The sequence below is a fragment of the Bactrocera neohumeralis genome, chromosome 5 (assembly GCF_024586455.1).
Source record: "Bactrocera neohumeralis isolate Rockhampton chromosome 5, APGP_CSIRO_Bneo_wtdbg2-racon-allhic-juicebox.fasta_v2, whole genome shotgun sequence".
Classification (NCBI taxonomy): Eukaryota; Metazoa; Arthropoda; class Insecta; order Diptera; family Tephritidae; genus Bactrocera; species Bactrocera neohumeralis.
This window is the reverse complement of record NC_065922.1, coordinates 47001539-47025511: the sequence shown is the minus strand read 5'-3', so window position 1 is coordinate 47025511 and position 23973 is coordinate 47001539. Positions and strand designations below refer to the sequence as shown.

The 23973-nt window shown below is 35.9% G+C and overlaps 1 protein-coding gene across 16 annotated transcripts in view; it reads left to right on the top strand.

The window, feature by feature from the left end:
- LOC126758931 (disks large 1 tumor suppressor protein) overlaps positions 1 to 23973 on the top strand; it is a 154617-nt gene that overhangs the window by 96156 nt on the left and 34488 nt on the right. For 4 of the 16 annotated variants that reach the window (XM_050473404.1, XM_050473395.1, XM_050473392.1 and 1 more), the window contains 8 exons: positions 4396 to 4419; positions 5242 to 5844; positions 5914 to 6064; positions 9974 to 10061; positions 18247 to 18460; positions 20786 to 21211; positions 21340 to 21445; positions 22563 to 22643. In XM_050473404.1, the coding sequence (XP_050329361.1) occupies positions 4396 to 4419; positions 5242 to 5844; positions 5914 to 6064; positions 9974 to 10061; positions 18247 to 18460; positions 20786 to 21211; positions 21340 to 21445; positions 22563 to 22643 (1693 nt within the window). The remainder of the gene's footprint in view (positions 1 to 4395; positions 4420 to 5241; positions 5845 to 5913; positions 6065 to 9973; positions 10062 to 18246; positions 18461 to 20785; positions 21212 to 21339; positions 21446 to 22562; positions 22644 to 23973) is intronic. The other 12 variants (XM_050473396.1, XM_050473394.1, XM_050473390.1 and 9 more) reach the window with 5 other exon arrangements.

The following is a 23973-nucleotide window of genomic DNA, read 5'->3' as shown; positions in this document are numbered from 1 at the left end:
CCAAGATCGGACTTTAAGGCGATTGAATGAGAATCAAGTTCTCGGTGTAGTTCTCAATGAGTTACTACTGATGTATGTGGCCCGGCGTTGTACTGATGATATTCAATTTCTCTCCTATCAGCTAAAACTAAACACTTCTGTGCGATTGCTTACTTCTGACGGCTCAATTATTGGCACTACAGTCCCAATTAAGTGTTTCGTCGTCAGAGAGCGCCTCATAGTAAATGATTCCCAGCCGATCTCAACAAACACATAGCAACCCCTTCCTGACCGTCAGTCCTAGCTTTACCACCGTTATGAGCGGCTCATCGCGATGTCATCACAAACGTTTTCGTAAGTTACCCCCTTTGTAACACCAGGAATCATCTTCTTCAAAATGGATCGATTTTGTTGCGATCCCGCGATTCGCAGATGAAAATTCGATCCACGAAGTTTTTTTTGCTCATACTCGTGTGGCACCTATAAATCGATCTACTTTTCATATACAGCCTTTTTTAATTCGTGCGAATGTTGCAAAAGCCTACAAGTGGTACAAACTTTCAGATACGGTCTAGAAATCGCTGAAAACATGTCTCGTTCTGGATGACCTACGACCTCTTCAACTGATGAAAATATGAAAAAAGTGAAGAATATGGTGCTAGAAAATCATTAAACAAGTGTTAGAGAGATGGCAAAAGAGCTAGACATCTCTCGCGAGGTCGTGCGAATCCTTTTACTGAATATTTTGGGTATGAAACGCGCTCTTGCTCGACTCGTCTCGATAAAGCAAATTTTTTTTTTCAAAAAGAGTACCATAAATAGGTCTCTTTGGACATGCTTGATCGTGCGAGTTCCGAAAAGCATTACAACTGTCTGCTGACTAGAACAAGGGTTTATGAGAAAACTACCCATGGAACCCGTTTTAAATAGGTCTCGATCGAAGAGATACAACTGCCTATAAAATGAGAAAAACTCGAACCCGTTTTCAATCGAAGAGATAGACTCGTTTCATTAGCCATAGCCTTATTTGATACATCCAGAATACGCTGCTATGAGTTGGAATGTAATAAAAGAAGCTCTAGCTTCTTTTTAGTCAAATTATAGCAGCTTCTTAAGCAATTTATTCCAACTGTTCTCCTTTTCGCCTCTAAGCACCCGACGTTCAGTCCACTGTTGCCCGTGTATTTGACTTTTAATCTTCTCAATTACAATTAAATGTTTTTATTCGCTTTTTATCCCGTAATCCGTTTAGCATTTGTATGCTCGTTCATTCTTCATTTGCACAAATGAAATGAAATAGAACAACAACAACAACATCGAATATGGCAAAACCATGTCACTTAGAAATCTTTGACTTCCTTGGCTGTCTTGTGCGCATGATTTGCACCGCCGCGTGATGAACGTTCATTTAATGAATGAATAGACGATTACCCAAATAGCTGCCGGCCGCTGGCGGATCGACTCGATGCTCTGAAGTTGGCAACAAGCGCGTCAGCTGCCGCCAGACCGATGCGGAGTTAATTGACAAAGTAAATTTCGCTAAAAATCTACTTATTGTTATTTAAATCTACTCTATGTCATGTGTGTCACGTCTTCGCTCAGCGCTTTATTGCCATATTTCCAGAGTCTTTCACAATTTTTTATATTTGCTTTTTTTTTACTGGTATTGTAGGTGCTCCGGCACTTTGTTATGCTTAATGAGTTAGAATTTTTTATGAGTCAGTTTGTCGTTGTGTGTCTTTCGTTGTTGTCAATTGACCGAGTTGCCTTATTGGAGCTTAGAAGAATTCTTTGAATTTATGCCCATAAATTTGCAGTGGAAATTGTTAATTTCTGAATTAAACTATAAATTTAGGGTCAAAAGCCGTCAACAGGACCTCCCACCATATCACTTAAGAAGATTGTTTATTTGAGATATTTTATTAATCATAACCAAAAAATTGCCGATGGAATCTTAGTAAGAGTTGATTATATTGTAGTAAAATGGTTACGAAACTCACTTAGGCTTATGATATCCATTGTTAAAGGGTATTAACAATTAAAATAATAATGAATGTTAGTGAAAAAGAAGATATGATAGAAACTGAAAATAATATAATCTAATATTCGTCGAGAAACAGCATTAATTATGGCATGATATCTTACTCTATATAAGTTGCATACGACCTAGAAGTCTAATCAGAAACTAAAGATATAGTCATTCTCCGTAGTTTCTAAAGTGTGGCAACACGATCAAGTCATGATTAAAGAAATCATCAGCTTCCTACACGACCATCATCAACAATCTCCAAACCTGGTATTTTTTGTTGCAACAATTCAGTATGATTACTAGATTCTAAACGACCTGGCCTTTGGTCGTTGATATTTTCTCGACTATTTTTAAATCGTGTAAACCACGTATAAATTTGAGTACGGCTCACACAATGCTCACCACAAATTTATTAAAAAAAAAATCCATTTCTACGCTTTTCGAAGTTAGCCTTTAAATCCGAAAAATTCGCTTTCGACTTTCGAAATTGAGCTCATACAATTCTCACCGTAAAATTTTTTCAGAAAAAAAAATCCATTTCTCCGCTTTTCGCAGTTAGCCTTTACTTTCGAAAAATTTGCTTTCAAGTTTCGAAATTGAGCTCATACAATTCTCACCTTAAATTTTTTGCAAAAAAAAAAAATCAATTTCTTCGCTTCTCGAAGTTCGAAAAATTTGCTTTTAAAAGTTAGCCTTTCGAATTTCGAAATTGAGCTCATACAATCTTCACCATACAATTAAAAAAAAACAATTTCTCCGCTTTTCGAAGTTAGTCTTCAAGTTCGAAAAATTTGCTTTCGAAAGTTAGCCTTTAAATTTGAAAAATTTGCTTTCGATTTTCGAAATTGAGCTCATACAATCCTCACCATAAAATTTTTCAGAAAAAAAAAATCCATTTCTACGCTTTTCGAAGTTAGCCTTTAAATTTGAAAAATTTGCTTTCGAAATTGAGCTCATACAATCTGCACCAAGCAATTTAAAAAAAAAAAAACAATTTCTCCGCTTTTCGAAGTTAGTCTTTAAATTCGAAAAATTTGCTTTCGAATTTCGAAATTGAGCTCATACAATCCTCCCAATACAATTTTTTCAGAAAACAAACCAATTTCTCCGCTCTTCGAAGTTAGCTTTTAAGTTCGAAAAATTTGCTTTCGAAGTTAGCCTTTAAAATTGAAAAATTTGCTTTCGATTTTCGAAATTGAGCTCATACAATCCTCACAATACAATTTTTTCAGAAAACAAACCAATTTCTCCGTTTTTCGAAGTTAACTTTTAAGTTAGAAAAATTTGCTTTCGAAAATTAGTTTCTAAATTCGAAAAATTTATTTTCGAAATTCGAAATTGAGGTTATACAATCCTCACCATACAATTTTTTCAGAAAAAAATTTATTTCTCCGCTTTTCGAAGTTAGCTTTTGAGTTCGAATATTTTCTTTCGAATTTCGAAATTGAGCTTGTTGAAAATTTCATTATTAAATTCAGTATAAAAGTTCCGAGTACGGAAAAAGTAGTTTGGAGAGCGATGAATCGAATATTGAACTAGCATAAATTAATTATACTTTCAGAAATTAAGCAATTTGGCTTAGTTAAATATAAGTAGATAGATGGATTGTTTCTTTTACATGTTAATGTGCATTTAAAGTGGTATTTTATTTTATCTTTTTATACTTATCACTTGACTCATTTACGCTTCTTAAATTGTGCTTAACAGCGTCAAAATAAGGACCACACTTTATTTGCCATTTGCCATTTTAGTTTCATTTACATTACAAATTTTTGTTTACATTTGAATGCCGCAAAAGTAATGAGTGTTTAGACAGCAGGGCAATGATCTTTTAACTTCCGCGTCTGCTTGACGCTGATGGCATGGCTTATCTCACTAATAGCCGGTGGGATTCGTGCCTTGTCCATTAAACGTAAGCGAATGGGCGTGCGCGACGGCCACAAACAGCTGAGGAATTTAAAAGAAAAAAAAGAACTTGTATGTATCTACGTACATATGTATATAATGATATGATAATAGTAGTGCTATGCAGCAATGACAGCGGAAGTATAAAACGTTACAACAATGAAATGTTGCTGCCTCACAGTCTCCTAAGTGAATTGGGTCATTGTACATAGAAACAGCAACAGTAGAATAACCATGGCTCTGGCGGCCAATTACCATTGATCTTAAGCAGCTGTTGTTGTTTTTTCTTCCTACCGCTGACGTGTTATTGGGCGTTACACCACTGTCATTTAAACGTCAAAGAACTTTGGATTATAGCATATTTCGCGCTGAATACTTTACTGTTTATTTATTTATTTACCTTTTGTTTGTAGTTTTCTTATACTTTAAATTTCCATTTCGAACATACTGTTATATCTTAATTTGCTTTTGTCACTTTGCAGATACACAGAGCGTCATCGACGAAGGTAAGCGAGCGGCGTGCCACGAAAAGGAAAGAAGTTTCTTTTTTCTCTTCCTTTTTGTCTACTTAACACTCGTTCAATGTTTTTTTGTATGTGTGCCAACTAATATTTTATGCTCTCAAATTAACTGCATTGATTGTTGTTATTGTTGTTTGTTGCTATTTTGTGTGCTACTGGGAGCTTGCGTTGCCTTGATGACCGGGTCATGATAACAAGTGTCTTTTTAGCGAAAGCAAATTGGCACAATTTGCACATTGTACCACCTGAGTCGTGCCGCTATCGACGTCACGGTGCCCAATGAATATGATATTGTGCCAATTTGCAACACTTACCATATGTCTACCTCTACATATGTATGTATAGTATATATACATACATATATATATAAATAATTGTGTGTATGTGTGTGTAAGGGCGTACGTGCTGCCGTTTGTATTGTCTAAATCACAGCATTTCAGTCGATTTATGTGCTCGTGCTTGTGTCCATTTGTGTTTTCATTTCTTTTTTTGTGCCGTTTCATGTGTCCACTTTCATCACCACTCAAATAATAACAAGTGTCTGTCGCTGTGTCTGTGTGTTTTTGGTCGACATTGTAACTATTCGCTATTTGCTCACAGCAAGCAGACAACTAACTTCACGCATACACATATACATATGCATATGCTACCTTTGGTTATTGTTGCTATTGTCAGGTTGTCAATCAGTATACTACTCGCTGATATGTTTGTAACACTAAAATCATGCAAATGTTACGATCGTTTGCAAATATACAAAATTAACACTTTCCTCTTAATTGATTCGTGTGTTGTTGTTTTTGTTTGCAGGTGAACGGTGATGAGAGCTGGCAATATGAGGATATTACATTGGAGCGTGGCAATTCTGGTCTAGGTTTTTCGATTGCCGGCGGCACAGACAATCCACACATCGGCACGGACACCTCCATTTATATAACGAAATTGATACCGGGCGGTGCCGCCGCTGCCGATGGACGTTTATGCATAAACGATATCATTGTGTCGGTGAATGATGTGTCTGTGGTGGATGTGCCGCATGCATCCGCTGTGGATGCGCTGAAAAAAGCTGGCAATGTGGTGAAATTGCATGTGAAAAGAAAACGTGGCGGTGGCGGTGGTGCTGCTGGCGGTGGTGGTGGTGACGCTACTGCCGCCACATCGGCCACATTGCCACGTAGTGCTGCCGCCGCCGCTGCAGCTGCAGCTGCTGCTGCTGCCGGTCCGAAAGTGGTCGAGATCGATTTGGTGAAGGGTGGCAAGGGTTTGGGCTTCTCCATAGCCGGCGGTATTGGTAATCAACATATACCGGGCGATAACGGTATTTATGTAACGAAAATCATGGACGGTGGCGCCGCTGCGGTCGATGGACGCCTCTCGATTGGCGATAAGCTGATTGCGGTGCGCACAAATGCGGTAATGTTGCACATTTATTCTCTTCCACACACATATGCTCATTAATTGCATAATTTAATTGTATTGCAGGCCGAAACTAATCTGGAAAATGTAACACATGAGCAAGCGGTCGCCACACTCAAGTCAATTACGGACAAAGTAACGTTGATCGTTGGCAAGACGCAGCACTCAGTCAGCTCATCACAGCCACAATTTGCGCCGATTAATTCGCATTCAACAGGTGCGATAAATAATATTGGAAAAACAGTTGTTGATTTTGCTCGTTCACCATCACCCTCAATCACCACCAACACCACCACCACTACTACCACGTACAACAACAACAATGTTAGCCACACAGCTACCACGAATAATATCAACAATAATATACAAACCTCAGTACCCGCCTCCTCCACAGCAGCTGGTGTTGTTGTTGCATCAACATCCAGATCCCATTCACCTTTGCCTCGTAAGACAAACGCATACATATACATACGTACATACATGCATACACATACATACATATAAACAATCAAACATACATACATGTATACAAGTATACATACATACATCTAGAATTCAAGTATATATATGCATATACATATGTACATCTAGTACACAAGTACATAGATATACTTGCAGCTGATATACAATTACAAAACAGCTATATTTTCGTAATTTAGCTTTAGCGTTAAATCACTACAAGCTGTTTCGTTCAAATTAGTTTAACACAAAGCAAATTATTGCTACTGTATTTCCGCAATAGACCTTATAGTTCTAGTTCAAATTTATTTTATCTGTATCTAGTCGCTATAGCTCATACTTTTGCATCCAAAAGTTTATTATTTTAAGCAATGTGTTGGAAGTGTGATTACTTTCATCTGCTTTGGCGCTGTAAACAAAGTTAATACCGGCAATTAAGTTTAAATCGCAAATGTGATGAGTTAATCAAAACGTTAAAGTGCCAAAATATTAGGATCCAACACACCACCAGCAGTAGATATATATGTATGTATATACATATGTATATATATTAATAATTAGGTTTAACATTCGTTCGGAAAACAGGAATGATATGCTCATTCTTTATAAAAATACGTTCTAACTGTATTCAATTCTTCAAATATTGAAGAGTAGCGAATCGAACAAACAATTGGCTTAAACCAATAATAATGTTCTAATCTAAAGCAAACGTCGAAGGCTCTTATCAACGTAGCAAGCTGAGTCGATTTACCTGCATATATGCCGTTCCCACGGCTGTCGGGTCAAAGTAACCGGAACGGACCCTGATTTTTATCCGGCCAATGACTCTCAAGTCGGCACCATGCCTCGAAATTACTGCAGGCAAGTCTTCGCAGGTACAACAACAACAACATGCATATAGACGTAAATATCCCTCAACTGTTGAGATATCGATCAACAATTTTGCACAAGTCTTTATATTTCCAAGAAGCTACCGGAACCGCCGATAGTGGACCATTATAATATATGCAGCGTTACAAACTGATCGATGAAAATCAAGTTCTTGCATAAAAATCTTTTTTATTTGACAATTTCATCGTAACGGAATTTGGCATATATTATGATTGTTGTTGTTGTAGCGGCAGAATTCAGCCGTGTTGACAGTCCTTGACCGGATAAAAAGTCCGAGTCCATTTCGCTTATAGAATCGATATTTTGTAACATTTTCCAGTATTTCCTCCATATATCAAGATATTTAAAGAGCATCGATCGCTTTACTTTACCGCCTCTCCAGATGTTTGTAATCACCCTGCCATTGTGCTGAAACACACCAACAAAACCAATACAAGATTTATTTTTAATAAACTAACACTGAGATAGGCTAAGTACTCACATATACATACATACCTTTATATGTAGATCAAAAATATTCTTTAAAGTAAATGCTTCCAGCGGTTTTACGTCCCTGCATTTATGTGCCGCGCTATTTTAGCACTTTCTTTTTTTATTTCGCTAGCGTTAAACTTAAAATTCAGAAATATTAGAGAAATATTATAACTGCAAAGGAATTTAAGCATGCTAGAACGCAATGTAAGCACAAGCATAAAAGTACAAACACACTTTTGCAGCTTCCAAAAATACTATATAGTTTTTTACTTATTTTTTAAATTTTTTCGATTTGTCTTAAGTGCAGAGGAAATATGTATTAATGTGTGGCTACTGTAAATAGCGAAACTGTTTTATTATTCGTTTGGCGTCACGTATTGTGCATTAGCACTACGCTGCGTGCATGAATTCGCCAATGACTTGCGTTCACGCGTTCAGCAAGTAGCCCCCAGCTGCTTTGAGACGTTATTTCATTGCAATCGTAAAAAATATTATACTTAAGATGTTTCTACTCTCAATTTTTTTAATTCGCTTTTGCAACCACAAGCACGCTGAGAGAATTTTTACCAAGCAATTACTTAAAATTAAGTTAAAATAATTATTATAAAAAAAATTAAAAATTAATTAAATACTATTTTCAATAAAATTAAATAAAAATTAATTTAATTAATTAATATTGATTAATTAAAAAATAATTTGTTATAATTAAAAAATATGAATTAATTAAAAAAATAAATAACAATTAATTAGTTAAAAAATATTCATCAAAACAACATAATTATTTTAAAAGAGTATTAATACAAAAAAATTATTTAAAAAATCGAAATAAAAAATTTAATTAATTAAAAAATTACCACGAGCTCGCTGAGGGAAGTTTTATCAAGGAATTACTTAAGATAAAAAAAAAAACGATTAATTAAATTAATATAATAATTATAAAAAAATATATTAAAAAAATATTTAAATAATATTTTAAATCAAATTACCTAAAAATAATAATAAAAAAGTTTGATTTAAAAATCAATTAATTAATATTGATTAATAAACAATAATAAATTAAAAAAATAATAAATATAGATAAATAAATAATTAAGAAACATGAATTAATTAAAAAAAATATTTTAAAAATTAATTTGTTAAAAAATATTAAATAAAAAATAATTATTATTTTAAAAGATTATTAATATTAATAAAATATCAAAAAAATGTAAATAAAAATATAAATTATTTTAAAAGAATAGTAATTACTCTTAATAATAATTATAAAAAAATTTAAAAAAATAAAATAATATTTTAAATAAAATTCTCTAAAAATAATAATACAAGAGTTAATTAATTCAGAAAATTAAATTTAATTAAAAAATAATTAATGAAAAAATTAACTATTTTAAGAATATTGATGCATTAAAGTAAAATAGTAAAAAAATTAATTAAGAGTAGTTAATTAAAATAATTAAGTGATTAATATCGCACTCCTCGCAGCACGAAGTCAATTTGTATTTTTTTTTGTTTCAAAACTATTCTTATGAAACCATAAATGATAAAGAAATATTATTAAAATAAAATAATTATTATAATATAATATTTAAAAAAATATAAGAAAATAGTAAACAAAAATATACAAATAATATTTTAAATAAATTAACTAAAAATAATAATATAAAAGTTAATTAATTTAGAAAATTAATGAATAATGAATATTGATTCATTAAAAAATAATTAGTTTTAAAAAATAATAATTTTTTTTTTAAATACTATTAACAGAAAAATATTAAGTAAATAAATTAATGCATTAAAATAAAATAATAAAAAAAAAAAAAAATAGTTGCAAATAATTAATTAAAAAAATTAAGTAATTAATAAAAAATTGGTCATCCTCCGCACTCCTCGCAGCACGAAGTCTAATTGTACATTTATTCAAAAATATTCTTATCAAATCATACGTGAAATTCCTAAAGATAATACTTAAATTTACTGCAATATGTTTATTATGTATGCACATGTGTATGTTTTTTTTCTTCTTCTTATATTCCAACTATAATTTCTCTTAATATTCATAAAACGAAGTATTCCAAAACACATTAATTCTTTTACTCTTCTCATTCCCGTATCTTTGCAATCATTTGTTGACCAAAAATGTAACTCTAAACAAATGTTAATACATACTCGTACATAATAACATAAAAATGTACAAATGTATTCTGTTATACAAAAATGCCAATGCCATCGTAATGCAATGTTTGTGTGTGCGTGTTGTGTTCAATTTCCGCGCTGTGGTTTTTGATAATTACACAAATTATAGAACCAGCATCTAGGTATGCGTCATCGAATGTGCTGGCCGCCGTGCCACCCGGAACGCCACGTGCCGTCAGCACTGAGGATATTACACGGTAAGTGCAGTCACTGAAATTCTATAAACCACTTATGTATAAATAGTTATAATACATTGTAGTAATTTTATAATTCATTTATACTTATTCATATTTTTATATAAATTTCTAAAGCTAAAAGACTAAATGATTTATTTCATTTGGAATTATTTGGTTTTTAATTAAATTGGATATTGTTCGAAAACAAGTATGCATAAGTAAATTGTATAATGAACTAAATATATATATATTTTTTTCCAAAACGACAACTTATAACTTTCCTTACCAAATTCGAATTAAAGTGTAATCCATGTCGAGGTTCCCAAATTTTATACAGAAAAAAACACAGAAAGTTCGAATTTAATGAGGAATGTTATGATTCGAAAGAAAATTCTTTGAAATTTATGCTTAGATTATCTCTTTCAATTGTCGGACGCAGCTATATCTCAGATGATCTAGCCGTTAAGTCCAAATTTCGATGACCTTACTATCACCACAGGAAAACGTCTTATGGTGTGATATCACATGATCTTGATGGCCAATCGACCGACTCAAAAAGTGAAATTATCGGCTCGTCTCGAGCTTATCTGGCCTTAACCCATTACTGCCTGCCTATAGATCCCGCCGTACGATTTTTATGGGGAAGTTTATGTAGATCATAGAAGTTGCTCTGCGAAATTTCAAGTTTGTAACTTTCTGCATACCCGAAATATGCGATGGGGTATAAAATACCCAATGGGCTAATAAGGATTCTAGCACCTGAAATTTAATAGACTTGTATGTGACTGTGTCAACTGTGTTACGAAGTAGATGCAAGTGAAACCGCAATTGTGAAATAGTGCGGGTGTTGAAATTGTGAATCATTTTCTGGTTTTTGAAAATGTCTCAACTTTGACCTTGAAAATGGGCACTTATTAATCGAAATTTTGTCCTGTCTTATAAGGATAACACATTAAGTCACGCCCTTACTTCGGCAAACGCGTGACGTGGTCTCCTTGGTGTTGCGGACGGGAATCTCGATACTTATCCACTATCTGAGATGGACTTCAGCGAGTTTCTGGCGCAATGTTCTTCGAAAGTTTCGTCGTCATATTCATAAACCCACGTCTCGTCACAGAAATGATGCGTTTGATGTATAGAGGACTCTTCTTAGTTGGTTGATAAGCAACCTCTATTCCAAGTCGTTTTTCCCAAAGACTCAGATCTTTTGGTACGAGTCGAGTACCCAAAACATTAAGGGGCTATACCAGTGTGACACTTTCAAAAAAAAATTTTTTTTTTTTTTGCTTTTTTCGATAGCTTATATATTCAAAAATATCCTGTGAAATCGGCGAGGTCGTATTTTAAATAGTTTTTGAATTGAGGTTTCTCCAAAGCATCAGTTCTGAACACATTAATCGTCTCTTCGGGTGTCGTAAAACGTTGACCTTTTGCTGATATTTCTTTCTTAAAACTGGATATAATGAATACATTTGCTATACAATAAAATAAGCTGAAAATTCAATTTGTGTCAACAATTTTTTTCAGGAATTTTTTTCAAAATGGCGCCATTTTCTTAATTTTTGATATTTTCAAACTCAGCAAACCGTGTATTTTGAATTTTTAACCATCAAATTCGAGTGCTCAAAAATGCAGACAGCACATTTCCAGTCGATGTACACACATATAAGAGATCGCATTGTCGTAGTGAAGAGTGATCCGTCTTCGGCAGTTCATTTCTTGCACCATTATGATTGAGGTTTCTCCAAAGCATGAGTTCTGAACACATTAATCGTCTCTTCGGGTGTCGTACCACTCAGAATTTACTGTTCCGCTTTGCGTAGAGATGTGGTTGCGGTATGTCCAGTTTTTCCACAAAAACAGGCAACAATTTGCTCGGAAGTGCTTCTTGAATAACAACTGGCAAGCAAATGTGTATAAATCAAAGAGATGTGGTTGCGGTATTTCAAAACAATTTGCTGAAGTGCTTCGTATGTATAATATCAATAATGTCAAACTTTACGATAGAGTTGTGAGTTGCCTGATTGCTACACTAGGGTCGCCAAATCCCGAAATATAAAATACAATCTACGTACTTTCCAAATTCTCAAAAACTTGTGCTCCTGATAAAGTAGATGACCCAAAACACTTCTGCAACATTTTCAAGGATTTCGTAGCAAACATTATTTGCTTTTTTACTAATGATTTCCTTACTAAAAATGCTTGAGCACACAAAAGCGAAAGCCAATATGCACATTTTGGGAATTAATTTTTTAAATAATTTGTTAATTTCAGTTTAGCAAATTAATCATCATTATACCAAGGCAGCTTGATAAGTCAGTTTTTGCTCCGTCCTTTGCCCATTCGCAAACCTTTTGTAGAGATATTTGAAATTTTGCTAGCAACATCGGAGAGTAGTCTTTAAATCCATCAATAATGGTTCACAGGTCTTTTCCTTCAGTCACTTCTGAATCCATGTGCTTAACATGTTTTTAATTTTAGATTCTTCGAGTTTTAAACTGATTGAATTGACTTGTTCTACGATCTCATTATGTCCATATCGTATAATATTTGGATCCAATAATTTATCAGTATCGTATAAAACTGTATTCTACTTATACAATTAATTTGTGAAATCGCTACCTTTGTCTTCACCATTTTCACCATGACTGAACTATGGACACTTTCCGAACATATGATTCCTATCGCTGACGCAACTTCTTTCAGATTTTATTAAAATTAATTCTTATTTGACTCGGACAAATTTACACAGGTTATTCATCAGATAATAAATTAGACCGTTATCTGTAATAACACACTGCTCAGTGGTAAACATGAATACTACTAGGAGCCAAAAATAGTAAGACTTTGTTCATAATTTTAAAATTCTTAATTTATTCTTCAAAATCTATGTCGTCCCCTTCAAAGTAATCTTACTAATTGTTGCCCACAGTAGTATGTGTGTACGTATTTGTACATTTGTAATTACAATAATAAAAATTTAATTAATGACATAATTACCGTTATAGCAACAAGCGCAGCATTTAAATTGATAACCTTTTTATGTCAAAACAATTAAACTCGGTTTTATTGCTTTGTTGTCTTTCGTGATGTTTCGAATGTACCATATTTTGTCGTGCTGTTAGCACAAAACTTCGGTTTCGGCTGGAGTAGTGGTTCTTTCCGGTTGTGGTTACTTCTTAAATGATTAATGCCTAAATTCCGGTGGCAGTTCCCGCGATTTTAACTAAAAATTGAGATATCTACTTATTCAACTATAGGAAGCCGAACTTGCTCACAAGATTTTTGTGACCCGTAACCGGTTATAGCCATAATTCCTTCGGTCGTCACCGTGAACATGAGAAACGTGGGGAACATTATTGAGGGCTGAAAAGTTCATTGTCAGATATTTTTTTGTGTAGTCGAAAAAGTCTTTTCGTATATCTAATGAAACTTCAACTTATATCTTTATATTTATAATGAACTTTAATGAACCAAATATGTACCATTTTGTCGATCACTTTTTTCCGCTAGAGACATTATTCTATCAGTGTAAAACGTTTCTGGTTTCTCGGTGAAAAACTGCGACAGGTAATTTTCACAGTTCTCTTGAAGCCAACTTTACTCCATTAAGAAAGTTCTGCATTCACCGAAACAAATGGTAATCCGATGGTTCATGGTGAAAGCTATATGGTGGATGCAGCAAAACTTTCCAACCATGTTCTCCCAGTTTTTGCCGAGTCATCAAAGATGTGTGTGGTCTAGCGTTGTCCTGATAGAAGACGAAGCCCTTTCTGTTGGATCAGTTCTGGCCGTTTTTTTCGATTGCTTGCTTCAATCTCATCAGTTGTTGACAGTAAAATGTAGCATTAACCGTTCTACCAGGCTGGAGCAACACATACTGGATGAGTCCTTGCCAACACCACCAAACACTCAGCATAACCTTTCAAGGTGTCAATCTTGGCTTCGCGACCATTTGTTGAGCTTCACCACGCTTGGACCATGATCTTTTTCGCACATTATTGTCTTATTTGATCCACTTTTTGACTCCTGTTACCATTCGCTACCGAAATGGTTTGATTTCGTTTCGTTTCAGCAAAGAATCACAGATGTTAATTCGGTGTATTAAATTTTTTACAGACAATTCATATGGTATCCAAACATCGATCTTCTTTTTGTAGCTTGTCTTTTTAAATGGTTCAAAACCGTTTGATGATGAATATTAAGTTCGTTAGCGATGTCATAGTTGCTTATGTGACGGTCCTGGTCAAACTTTTACTTTTTCAACGATAGGTCGGCCTGAGCGAGGTGCATCTTTCACATCGAAATTTTCAGAACGGAAGCGAGCGAACAATTGTTGTGCTACACGAACTGATACTGCGTCGTCTCCGTAAACTTCACAATATTCATTGTTGGCTTGCGTGTCATTCCTCCCTTTTTTATACAAAAATTTGAAAATCTAGCAAATTTCTTCATTATTTTCACTTATTTTTGAACGGCTGTAACCTTTTTTCAACTTCCCCGAATTTAATTTTTTTTAGTTAAATGAAGCTTAAAAATTCACCTATCCAACATTATATGATATGACACAATGTGATTTATAGCACTGAAGATATACGACTGCAACGACATCTATTGACAACATACGAAGAGACTTTTCCGACTACCCAATATAGATCAAGGAGAAATTCAATATTCCTCACTAATAATCATGTATGTACTCTAGTTTCATTTGTATCCTATGAAAAATCTCTTTAAACAATTATGATGTTTATAATAATTTCAAAATGGATGAGTCGATCTTTCAAAGATCAAGACTATCGCCCCGTGGATCTTACATTTTATATTATATCGATGTAGCTAACGAATTCAGAAGAGTCGAACCATAAGATCCCTGTAAGAGATCCGTAACAGATCGAAATTATAATTGCAGCGACAAATGGAAGGCCGATGAAAACTAAAAAAGGTTTTGAGGCCTGTGTACCGCCTAGAAACTTTGTGAAAATTATATATTAAATTTGGTAAAGTAGTAATTGACGAGCTCCTAAACGAACCAGGGAGAGTAGGTCTCTTGCAGATTCTCAACAAGGTTTTCCGTGTCATTTACATAGGCTTCTATTTTCTCTTTCTTTAATTTTCAAAAATTATCCTTTAATTTTCAAAAAGAACTTGGTCTATTGTTCGTTGTTCCATTGGACATTACACTTCGGAGTGGCCTAAATATCGGTATTATTATCAAAATCTTATTGCTATATATTCATCTGACAAATAAAGGGTGCCCCATTTCGAGGTTCCCTACTTTTTTAAAGAAAGCGACTTCAAATTTAACGGGGAATGTCTGCTATCATTCGAAAGAACATTTTCCGCATTTATTTTTTGAAGATTATCTCTTTCAAATGTTGGGCCGCGGCTACGTCTCAGATAGTCCATTCGTTGAGTCCAATTTTCGAAGACTCCTTCGATCATTACCAGTCGAGTGATACGTCTTATGTTATGTTATGTAGACTTTATATATCCCCACAGAAAAAAATCTAACACGATCTTGGTGGCCAATCGAATTGGCAACTCTTGAATCTCTTTGGGTTGCACTTCGTCCAAAATGTGGCAATTTTGCTTGTTTATATAACCATTGAGCCAGAAATGGGCCTCATCGCTGAACAAAATTTGGCTCGAAAACGTCGGATCTTCCTGGAAGTTTTTAAGAGCTCATAGAGCGAAGCGATGTCGCTGCAGGCTTCAGTTCTTGCACAAGCTAGCTGAATTTTGTACACTTTCAATTTAAGATCTCGACGTAAAATGCGTTCCATAATCCCGAATCGGTTTTCCACGATCTTCATGTACACTCTCAGCTATGGCTAATATATTTTCTTCAATGCGAGCTGGACGTGGTCTATTCGGTCGAAAATTATCCAATAAAGAATGATGGGTCTCAATTGGGTGATGGTGTTGAGAATAGTTTGCTCAGAGGGCCGATTATGTTGATCATAAGTTGAGCGAAGCTCGCGAAACACATTCTTTACAGAACGTGAATTTTCGTAATAAAGTTGAACGATTTGTTTAAGTTGTTAAGTCGTAAGTCTTTCCATTATGAAATGCCAAAGAATACTGAATAAAAATAACATGACAGCTTGACACGACTCACGCGTGATCTGTCAAAAAAAGGCTATTGAAAAAAGTACATCTACTTGGATCACCCGTTATCTACCGAATCTACCATGCGAGAAAATGCCAAGCATTTTTGTCGCTTTTGTTTACATACAAACCGAAGCGTCATCGTTATCTCGTTAACCTTATCAGGTGACGCGGTTAAGGGGCGTTGTATTATGATTCAGTATGCGTTAAGATTCGTTTTTTTTACTTCGGGTTATCGCTTATTTGCATGTACATTCATACATATGTATGTATATATACTTGAGAGCGCTGATATCTAAACGTCCACCAGAATCCGGCGCGCGCTCGTGAAATGAGCAGACGCAGCTCTTGATTCATAGGCGTCACAGTGCGGAGTTTACACAACAATAGCTGACTACTGTTGACTTACCGAATAACTCATTCTGCGACTGACTAACTGTCTTAACTGACTAGCCCGACTGACTGTTGGATGCCCATAAAAAGGGTGGTGGCGGAGCGCTAACGCTTTAGCGTAACTCCGACGTTTCGGCTCGGAGCGCTTGGAAAACCATATTTGAGTGAGTTTACATTGTATTGTCGTGTCTCAGCCAAGACCAGCCAGGCAAAATAAGCTGCCACGACACTCATATGTACGCGCATACGTGAATTACCACGATGCAGCGGCACCGCGTACGCCGCGCTCATCTCGCGCTCTGTGTACGAGCGCTTTTTCGCATTAATTCGCGTCGCGCGCATTACTTAATTTCCTCTTTGATTACTTTTATTTCACTTCACGTTTTCTATTCAAGCGATAAACGTGTATTTATTTTTGTTTTAATTATTTTATTTTCGTGCGCAACAGGCATATACATATGTACATATATATGCACATTTATTTATTTTGTTCAATACAAGTTTGGCTTACGCTGACGCGTCGGATGACGAACAACGACGGCGCTCGAACGGATACAGCCGTTGCGCGGCAAGTGTGCTACTACGATTAGCCCGAGAGCTGGTCTGGCTTGGCCATACCGCACACTGTCGTTGACTTTTCGCTGCAGTGTGCAGTGCGCGCCGCGCGTCGACGTCTTGATTACCGCCTTGCATGCCTTATTTTCGCGCTGCCATTGTGTTTAACGAAGGTGTTGCGCGTTTTTCCATCCCAGTTTGCATTTGGCTACTTTTTCTTCGTTTTCTGGCTTTCAAATCGAAACTCGGATTTGTTTATGCAAACGCGCGCCATTATTTTTACTATTTTTGCTGTTGTTGCGGTCGTAACCGTCGCGTTCGCCGCTGTCATTGCCGCTTTGTAAGCGGAATTCCGAAAGTAATTGCACATTTCGTTGCGTAGGCAAGTCCAAAGCGGGTGGCCGTTCAACCAGCTGTGCCCAGCGCTAGCGGACGCGTCGCGTTGTATTAAATAAATTGTCAATCGGCGATTCGCATCGATTTGGTGGCTAATTGAATTAATTCACATCGATAAGCGCGTCAAGCTCTTTCTAATTAACAAATCGACGAATAAGCGACGAGCGCTTGAGGACAGCAACAAAAATGAGTTGCCTGCAGCTGCATTTGCTCAACATGGACGAGCGCATAACGCGGCTACGCAAGTTGCATAAACTCGAGAAATCCAATTCCTTGCCATTGCATGCCACAATGGAGTTGGAGCCCGCGCCTAAGCCGAAGTCTAAGTCTACTAAGTCTAAGAAGAAAGTGACAGCACGCTTGGAACGCGGCAAAAATGTCAGTGAGGCGTGCACTGGCTTTGACGGCAGCGATGTTGTTGGCGACGTGCTGCGCCTACAAAGCGCCGATATGTTGGCTGAACTTGACGGCGTAAAGTGCGTGTGCCAGTGTACATACTAATATGGCCTTCAGCTGTATAGTAAAAATATAATGTGCCATTGTGCATAAAATTATTTATACGACTATGATACCATGCACACCTATGTACTTATGAGCATACTTATGCATATTTGTGGAGTTGTTGTTGTTTCATTACTTATTTATTACACGTAGTGTGCTTTATCTATCGTTATTGTACTGTATTTGTTTGTAATTGTGTTAATTACTTTGGCATTTCCTCAATTTCTTTTCTCTCTTGTTTTGTTTCTAGTGAACCGCGCACAATCACCATACAAAAGGGTCCACAAGGTTTGGGCTTCAATATCGTCGGCGGCGAGGATGGTCAGGGTATATATGTGTCATTTATACTGGCTGGCGGACCCGCTGATGCTGGCGGCGAGCTGAAACGTGGCGATCAGCTCTTGAGCGTCAATAATGTCAGCTTGAATAATGCAACACACGAGGAGGCCGCTCAGGCGTTGAAGGTGAGTTCCAACATTTTTTCATACTTTGAGTTGAAGTGTCGAGAATATTTATACATACTGTTTTAAGAAATATTTTCGAAAATGACGGTCAGTTCAATATTTATGAATAAATATATAGCTCTAGCGCTAAAGTGTACTTCTGTTAGGTATTAGCCGAGCTTCTTCTCATATTTGTGCATCTTGAACCTAAGTGAAAAGTCCTACATACTCTAAAATCTCTTGGCACTATTTAACGAAGGACATCCGATTTTGGAAGAAAATTAAACTTTCTGTCAAGATCCGTATTGGAACCCACAATAAGGGTCGTGTACGGAACGCAATTGTGTTGGTTGTTGACAAGACGAGAGACCTTCGCGGACATAAATTCTGGCTTACAGTGATTACAAAGCCAATACTCTCTTCAAAAAGTGTTTCATGAAAGAGTTCGGCGAAGGCTGCTGGTGAAACTTGTTCTTCTTTTTTATTGGTCTAGACACGGCTCAAACGGTTATAAAGCCGAGTTTGCAAAAGCGCGCCATTTGTTCTTCCTTTTCGTTGTTTCGCGCCTATTAGAGATTCCAAGTGTAGTCAGGTCTTTCGAACGGAGTGGAGGTCTTCCTCTTTCTCTGCTTCCCCCGGTGGGTATTGCGTCGAATACTTTCAGAGCTGGAGTGTTTGCATCCACTCCGACGATATGACCTAGCCAGCGTAACCGCTGTCTCGTGGAACTATGTCAATGTCGTCGTATATCTCGTAGAGCAACAATCAAAAGTTCCATCTACTGCGGTATCCGCCGTTGACAATGAGCCATAAATCTTCCGTAGAACCTTTCTCTCGAAAACTCGTAACGCCGACTCATCATATGTTGTCTTTGCCCATGTCTCTGCACCTTCTCTGTGGACATGATGATTGACTTGTAGAGTTTGGTCTTTGTTCGTTAACTTTACTTCTTAATTGCCTACTCAGTATGAAGTAGCACTTATCGGCAAGAGCTAGATTTCTAAACTGACGTTGTTGGTCTTAATGCTGGTACCAAGATAGACGACATTATCTACGATTTCGAAGTTATGACTGTCAACAGTGCCGTGGGAGCCAAGTCGCGAGTGCGACGACTGTTTGTTTGATGACAGGAGATGTTTCGTCTTGCCATCGTTCACTACCAGACCCATTTGTTTCGTCCAACCTGGTAAAGCAGAACTAACGGCGCGGTTGTTATGGCCAATGATATCGATGTCTCTTGTAGAGGATTGTTCCTTCTCTATTCACTTCGAACCACTGGGAGAGGTCCTTCCCGATCCTGGAGAAGCTTTTGGTATTGCTTAACTCTTTTCACGGGTCTTTTCCAAGATTTGGCGCAAGGTGGAACTTAGCCACATATAAATCTCTTTCCGTTTCGCTTACGTTAATATGACTTTCTAAATTTATGTAACTGAAATCAAAGAACGCTTAGTTGTAACGTTGTCGCACATAGGTTTTTCATGAGCCAATCTTAGGCATTCCGAAAGTTACTATACAAAAATCGTATTGGCAGACCGCCGATGGAATATGCACAAGAAAGCAGAGACAGTAGTGTCGACTGCCGACTTCGTTTGCTCACTCGGACAATAAGTGCAAACGTGAGATCGCTTTGCAGCAGTGTTTGAAGATGTTATTCTGCGTCGTTTTGTGAACGTCGATGTGATATGAATCCACTGGTACACACCAAAGCCCAAAAGATAGTAGAAACACCCAGTGAAGCTGCTCCAAAGAAGGGAAATGTGGATCCTTCGGTTGAAGGAGAATGACTAACTATTTCTGTGTGATCTACAATGACTATCTCGAGAAAAGCAAAACGGTCAGAGGGTTCTACTGTGCTGAAATATTGGAATAGATTGGACGTCGAATTGCAGTTATATTTGGTGAACTGTTGCTGGTATAATGCGAGAGACGAGTTCGGTAGCGCGAGGAATTGTCAGATCGCAAACTTCTTCATCTACCCATGAAATTTAAATAGTTTGATCCCATTTTAAGATGAAACCGCAGTTAGGAAGTAATTATATTAGAAATTCATACTTCAACTGAAGAAATTGTAACAAACGTCCTCTTGAACTGATATATGAATATACATAGTTCTGGAGTACTTGAGTTTATAGAAAACTTTGAATTGGGAACAAATTGCTCGAATATTTTCACTTTCCGTCCAACATTGTCCAAACCTGGTCATATAAATTAGCAACGACTCGAAAATTTTCAAAATACTTTCCCACAAAATTTCGTAAGGTCACTTTATGCTATTTTACCACATAAACAGCGATGTGTTTTTGCATTTCTGTCTAATAATAATGTTTCCCATTTTTCCATTCACAGAGTTCCGGTGGCGTTGTCACATTGGTCGCTCAATATCGCCCCGAGGAGTACAACCGCTTTGAGGCGCGCATACAGGAGCTGAAACAGCAGGCTGCGCTCTCGGCCGGCGGTACGGGCACACTGTTGCGCACCTCACAAAAGCGTTCGCTGTACGTGCGTGCGCTCTTCGATTACGATCCGAATCGTGATGACGGACTGCCGTCGCGTGGTCTGCCCTTCCGCCATGGCGATATATTGCACGTGACCAATGCGTCCGACGACGAGTGGTGGCAGGCACGACGCGTGCTCGGCGACAGCGAAGACGAACAAATCGGTATTGTGCCATCGAAACGACGATGGGAGCGAAAGATGCGCGCACGCGATCGCAGTGTTAAGTTCCAAGGTCATGCCGCTACCAATAATAACCTGGACAAGGTCAGTAATGAGGTACAGTAGCGCTAGAGCGGTTGGTGTAGCCGTAGTTGTTGTAAATGTTAATTTGCTTTTATTTAATGAATTTTTTATATTTTGTTTCTTAAATTAATTTAAACGTGATGGACATGCTATTGGTGCAGCAATCGACGCTCGATCGAAAGAAGAAGAATTTCACATTTTCACGAAAATTCCCGTTCATGAAAAGTCGCGATGAGAAGTTGGGCGAAGACGGCAGTGATCAAGAGCGTAAGTAGTAACAAGGATATGCTCTCTCTAAGTGGGTGTGCGCGTGTGTGTGTGTGAGCTGAATATGTGTGTATGTGGAAATATTTGTTTGGAAATGTAATTTCGTTTCGTGTGTATGTGTGCGCGCGTGTGTGTGTGCATTTAAGCGCTTTTGTAGTGAATTTAGCTGCGTGTCAGGCTTTTTGCAGCGCCACGTACAATTCTCAACTTACTTATGATAGTTAATTTCCAAGCAGGCTTTTAAGTACGACCCCGTTTTATTTATAGGCAGTTCGTAGCCCCTCTGGGTACTGCTATTATCAGCCTATTTACTTTAGAGTCTGTCCCAACTGTATCAACTACTTTCAAAAAAAAAAAAATCTTAATTGCTAACTTTTTTTCGTAACTGTATATTGAGCGTTATGTTTTGTTATGCTTATGCTTTTTGTCAGTTGGTTATTAAGTTTATAATTAATTAGTTTCTGCGTTTAAATTGTATTATAATTCTGTTTGTTTTTTATGTTATTGCATATTATATTTTAAATATCAATTTTTTTTTATTAATTTGTATATTTTTTGCTTTTACATGAAAATCACGTACACAAACTACTTACCATCACGTACAAACAACAACAAACAAATAACTTGAAAACTAAAAAAACGAAATCTGAAAAAAAAATTTGAAACGAATATCTTGTGTGGCGTCCAATCAACTCATATCAACTTCAACATCAATCTACCTCGTCCTCCGTCAACAAAATTACCACCACTTTTATTTGTTTGTTCATCATCTATGCGTTAATTCATTGCATACATAAACATAACCGTAAATACGAATAATACGGAATGTGATTGCATAAAATTTTAAATTAATAATAATAATTATAAAAAAATATTTAATTATATACATATAAACGCTCGTTTGTTGCAACCATAACACACTTATATACATACATATATATATATAATATATGTGTACCGTCACAAATCCGTTGTCTCCGTCCGCATCACCGTCATCTACGCTTGGCCCTTTGCGCTGCCATAATTGCTCCATCATCATGATCACCGTTGTCATCGGTGTCGTCGTCGTTATCGCCGTCGTCTTCATATGCGTGTGTTCGTGTGTGCGCGTTTACAGCAAACGCAAACGGAGTTGTAAACAGCAATAGTGAACTTGATGTTAACAATGTTAACAACAATGATTCAAATGAACCGCAACGTAAGTGTTGAATTTAATTTTCTTCTAGTCGTTTATTAACTATACAAATCGTAACATATTCTAGTTACTTAAGATAATAACAAGTATTAGAAAAGAGTATTATAACGCACTACATATGTGGGGTAAGGTTAAGCGTAAAAAAATATTAAAATTAAAAAAATAATAATCAAAATTAAAAAAAAAAAAATTAGAAAAATATTATTGAATAGTTATAAAATTTTTAAAAATATTTTTAAAGTATTATAAAAATTTTAAAAATACTGGAATATTTTAAAATTTTTAAAAATTTATTGAAATATTATAAAAATTTTATTAAAACTTTAAAACTTTAAAAATATTTTTAAAATTTTATGTAAATTTTATAAATATTATAAAAAAATAATATTTTTTTGTACCACAAACTACACTTACTAATATGGTTAATGCGTTCTTTTGGTCTAAAATAATTTTTTGTAATTACTTAAAAGTCACCAAACTTCTGTATTGAAATACCTGAAACATAAAGACTGAAAAATTAGCCTTCTAGACTATTTTTAATGAATTAGTAATATTTTCTTTGCAACAACACCGCTGCATTGTTTAAAAATAGCAATAATATTTAAATGACGTATTTAGTTTTTTCTAACCAAATCGAATCGAATTCAACGTCACTTTGCGGTCAGCATCTAAATATGTGTCATATTGTAATTAAAAGCTATTACACTTTGAAATGACCATACATTTATTGAGAATTAAACGAAAAAACGTAACTTCCGCTCAAATGCGAAAACTATTATTTAAATAATAATAAACTGTATAAGCAGTTGCATGCCAAATCGCCAACTGTTTTGGTAATATTCATATTTAAACCAGCTTTTTTAATGCCTCAATGTCAAGCAGTTATAATTGAGTGCAAATTTGGTGCACTTTTTATTGCTGGAATATGTTTACTTGTACATACATATGTGCATAAAGTACAGTGTTGGTCGAAATAATAGCGCTTAGTATACACATATGTATTTGAAAATCTTAAGTTTTAACTCAAATAGGAGGGAAAATAATTTGCCCTCCAATAACGTTACGTTTTTAAACGATACCTTCAGCTGCACCGAAGCTATCCATTTTATCCTTCACAGCTGCATTTTTTATATGTATGTAACATAAAAGCCTACAAAAAGTTTAATATATTGATCCAAACGAGATTAGATCATCAAGATTGATAATCTTACACATCTGACACCCTTCACCTTATGGTCCGACACCGTCGGAACAGAACGTTTCCTGGGTCTACCGTTATATGACCTCGATGACAACTTATCTGACCATTACCATCCCGTACCCGTTACAACAA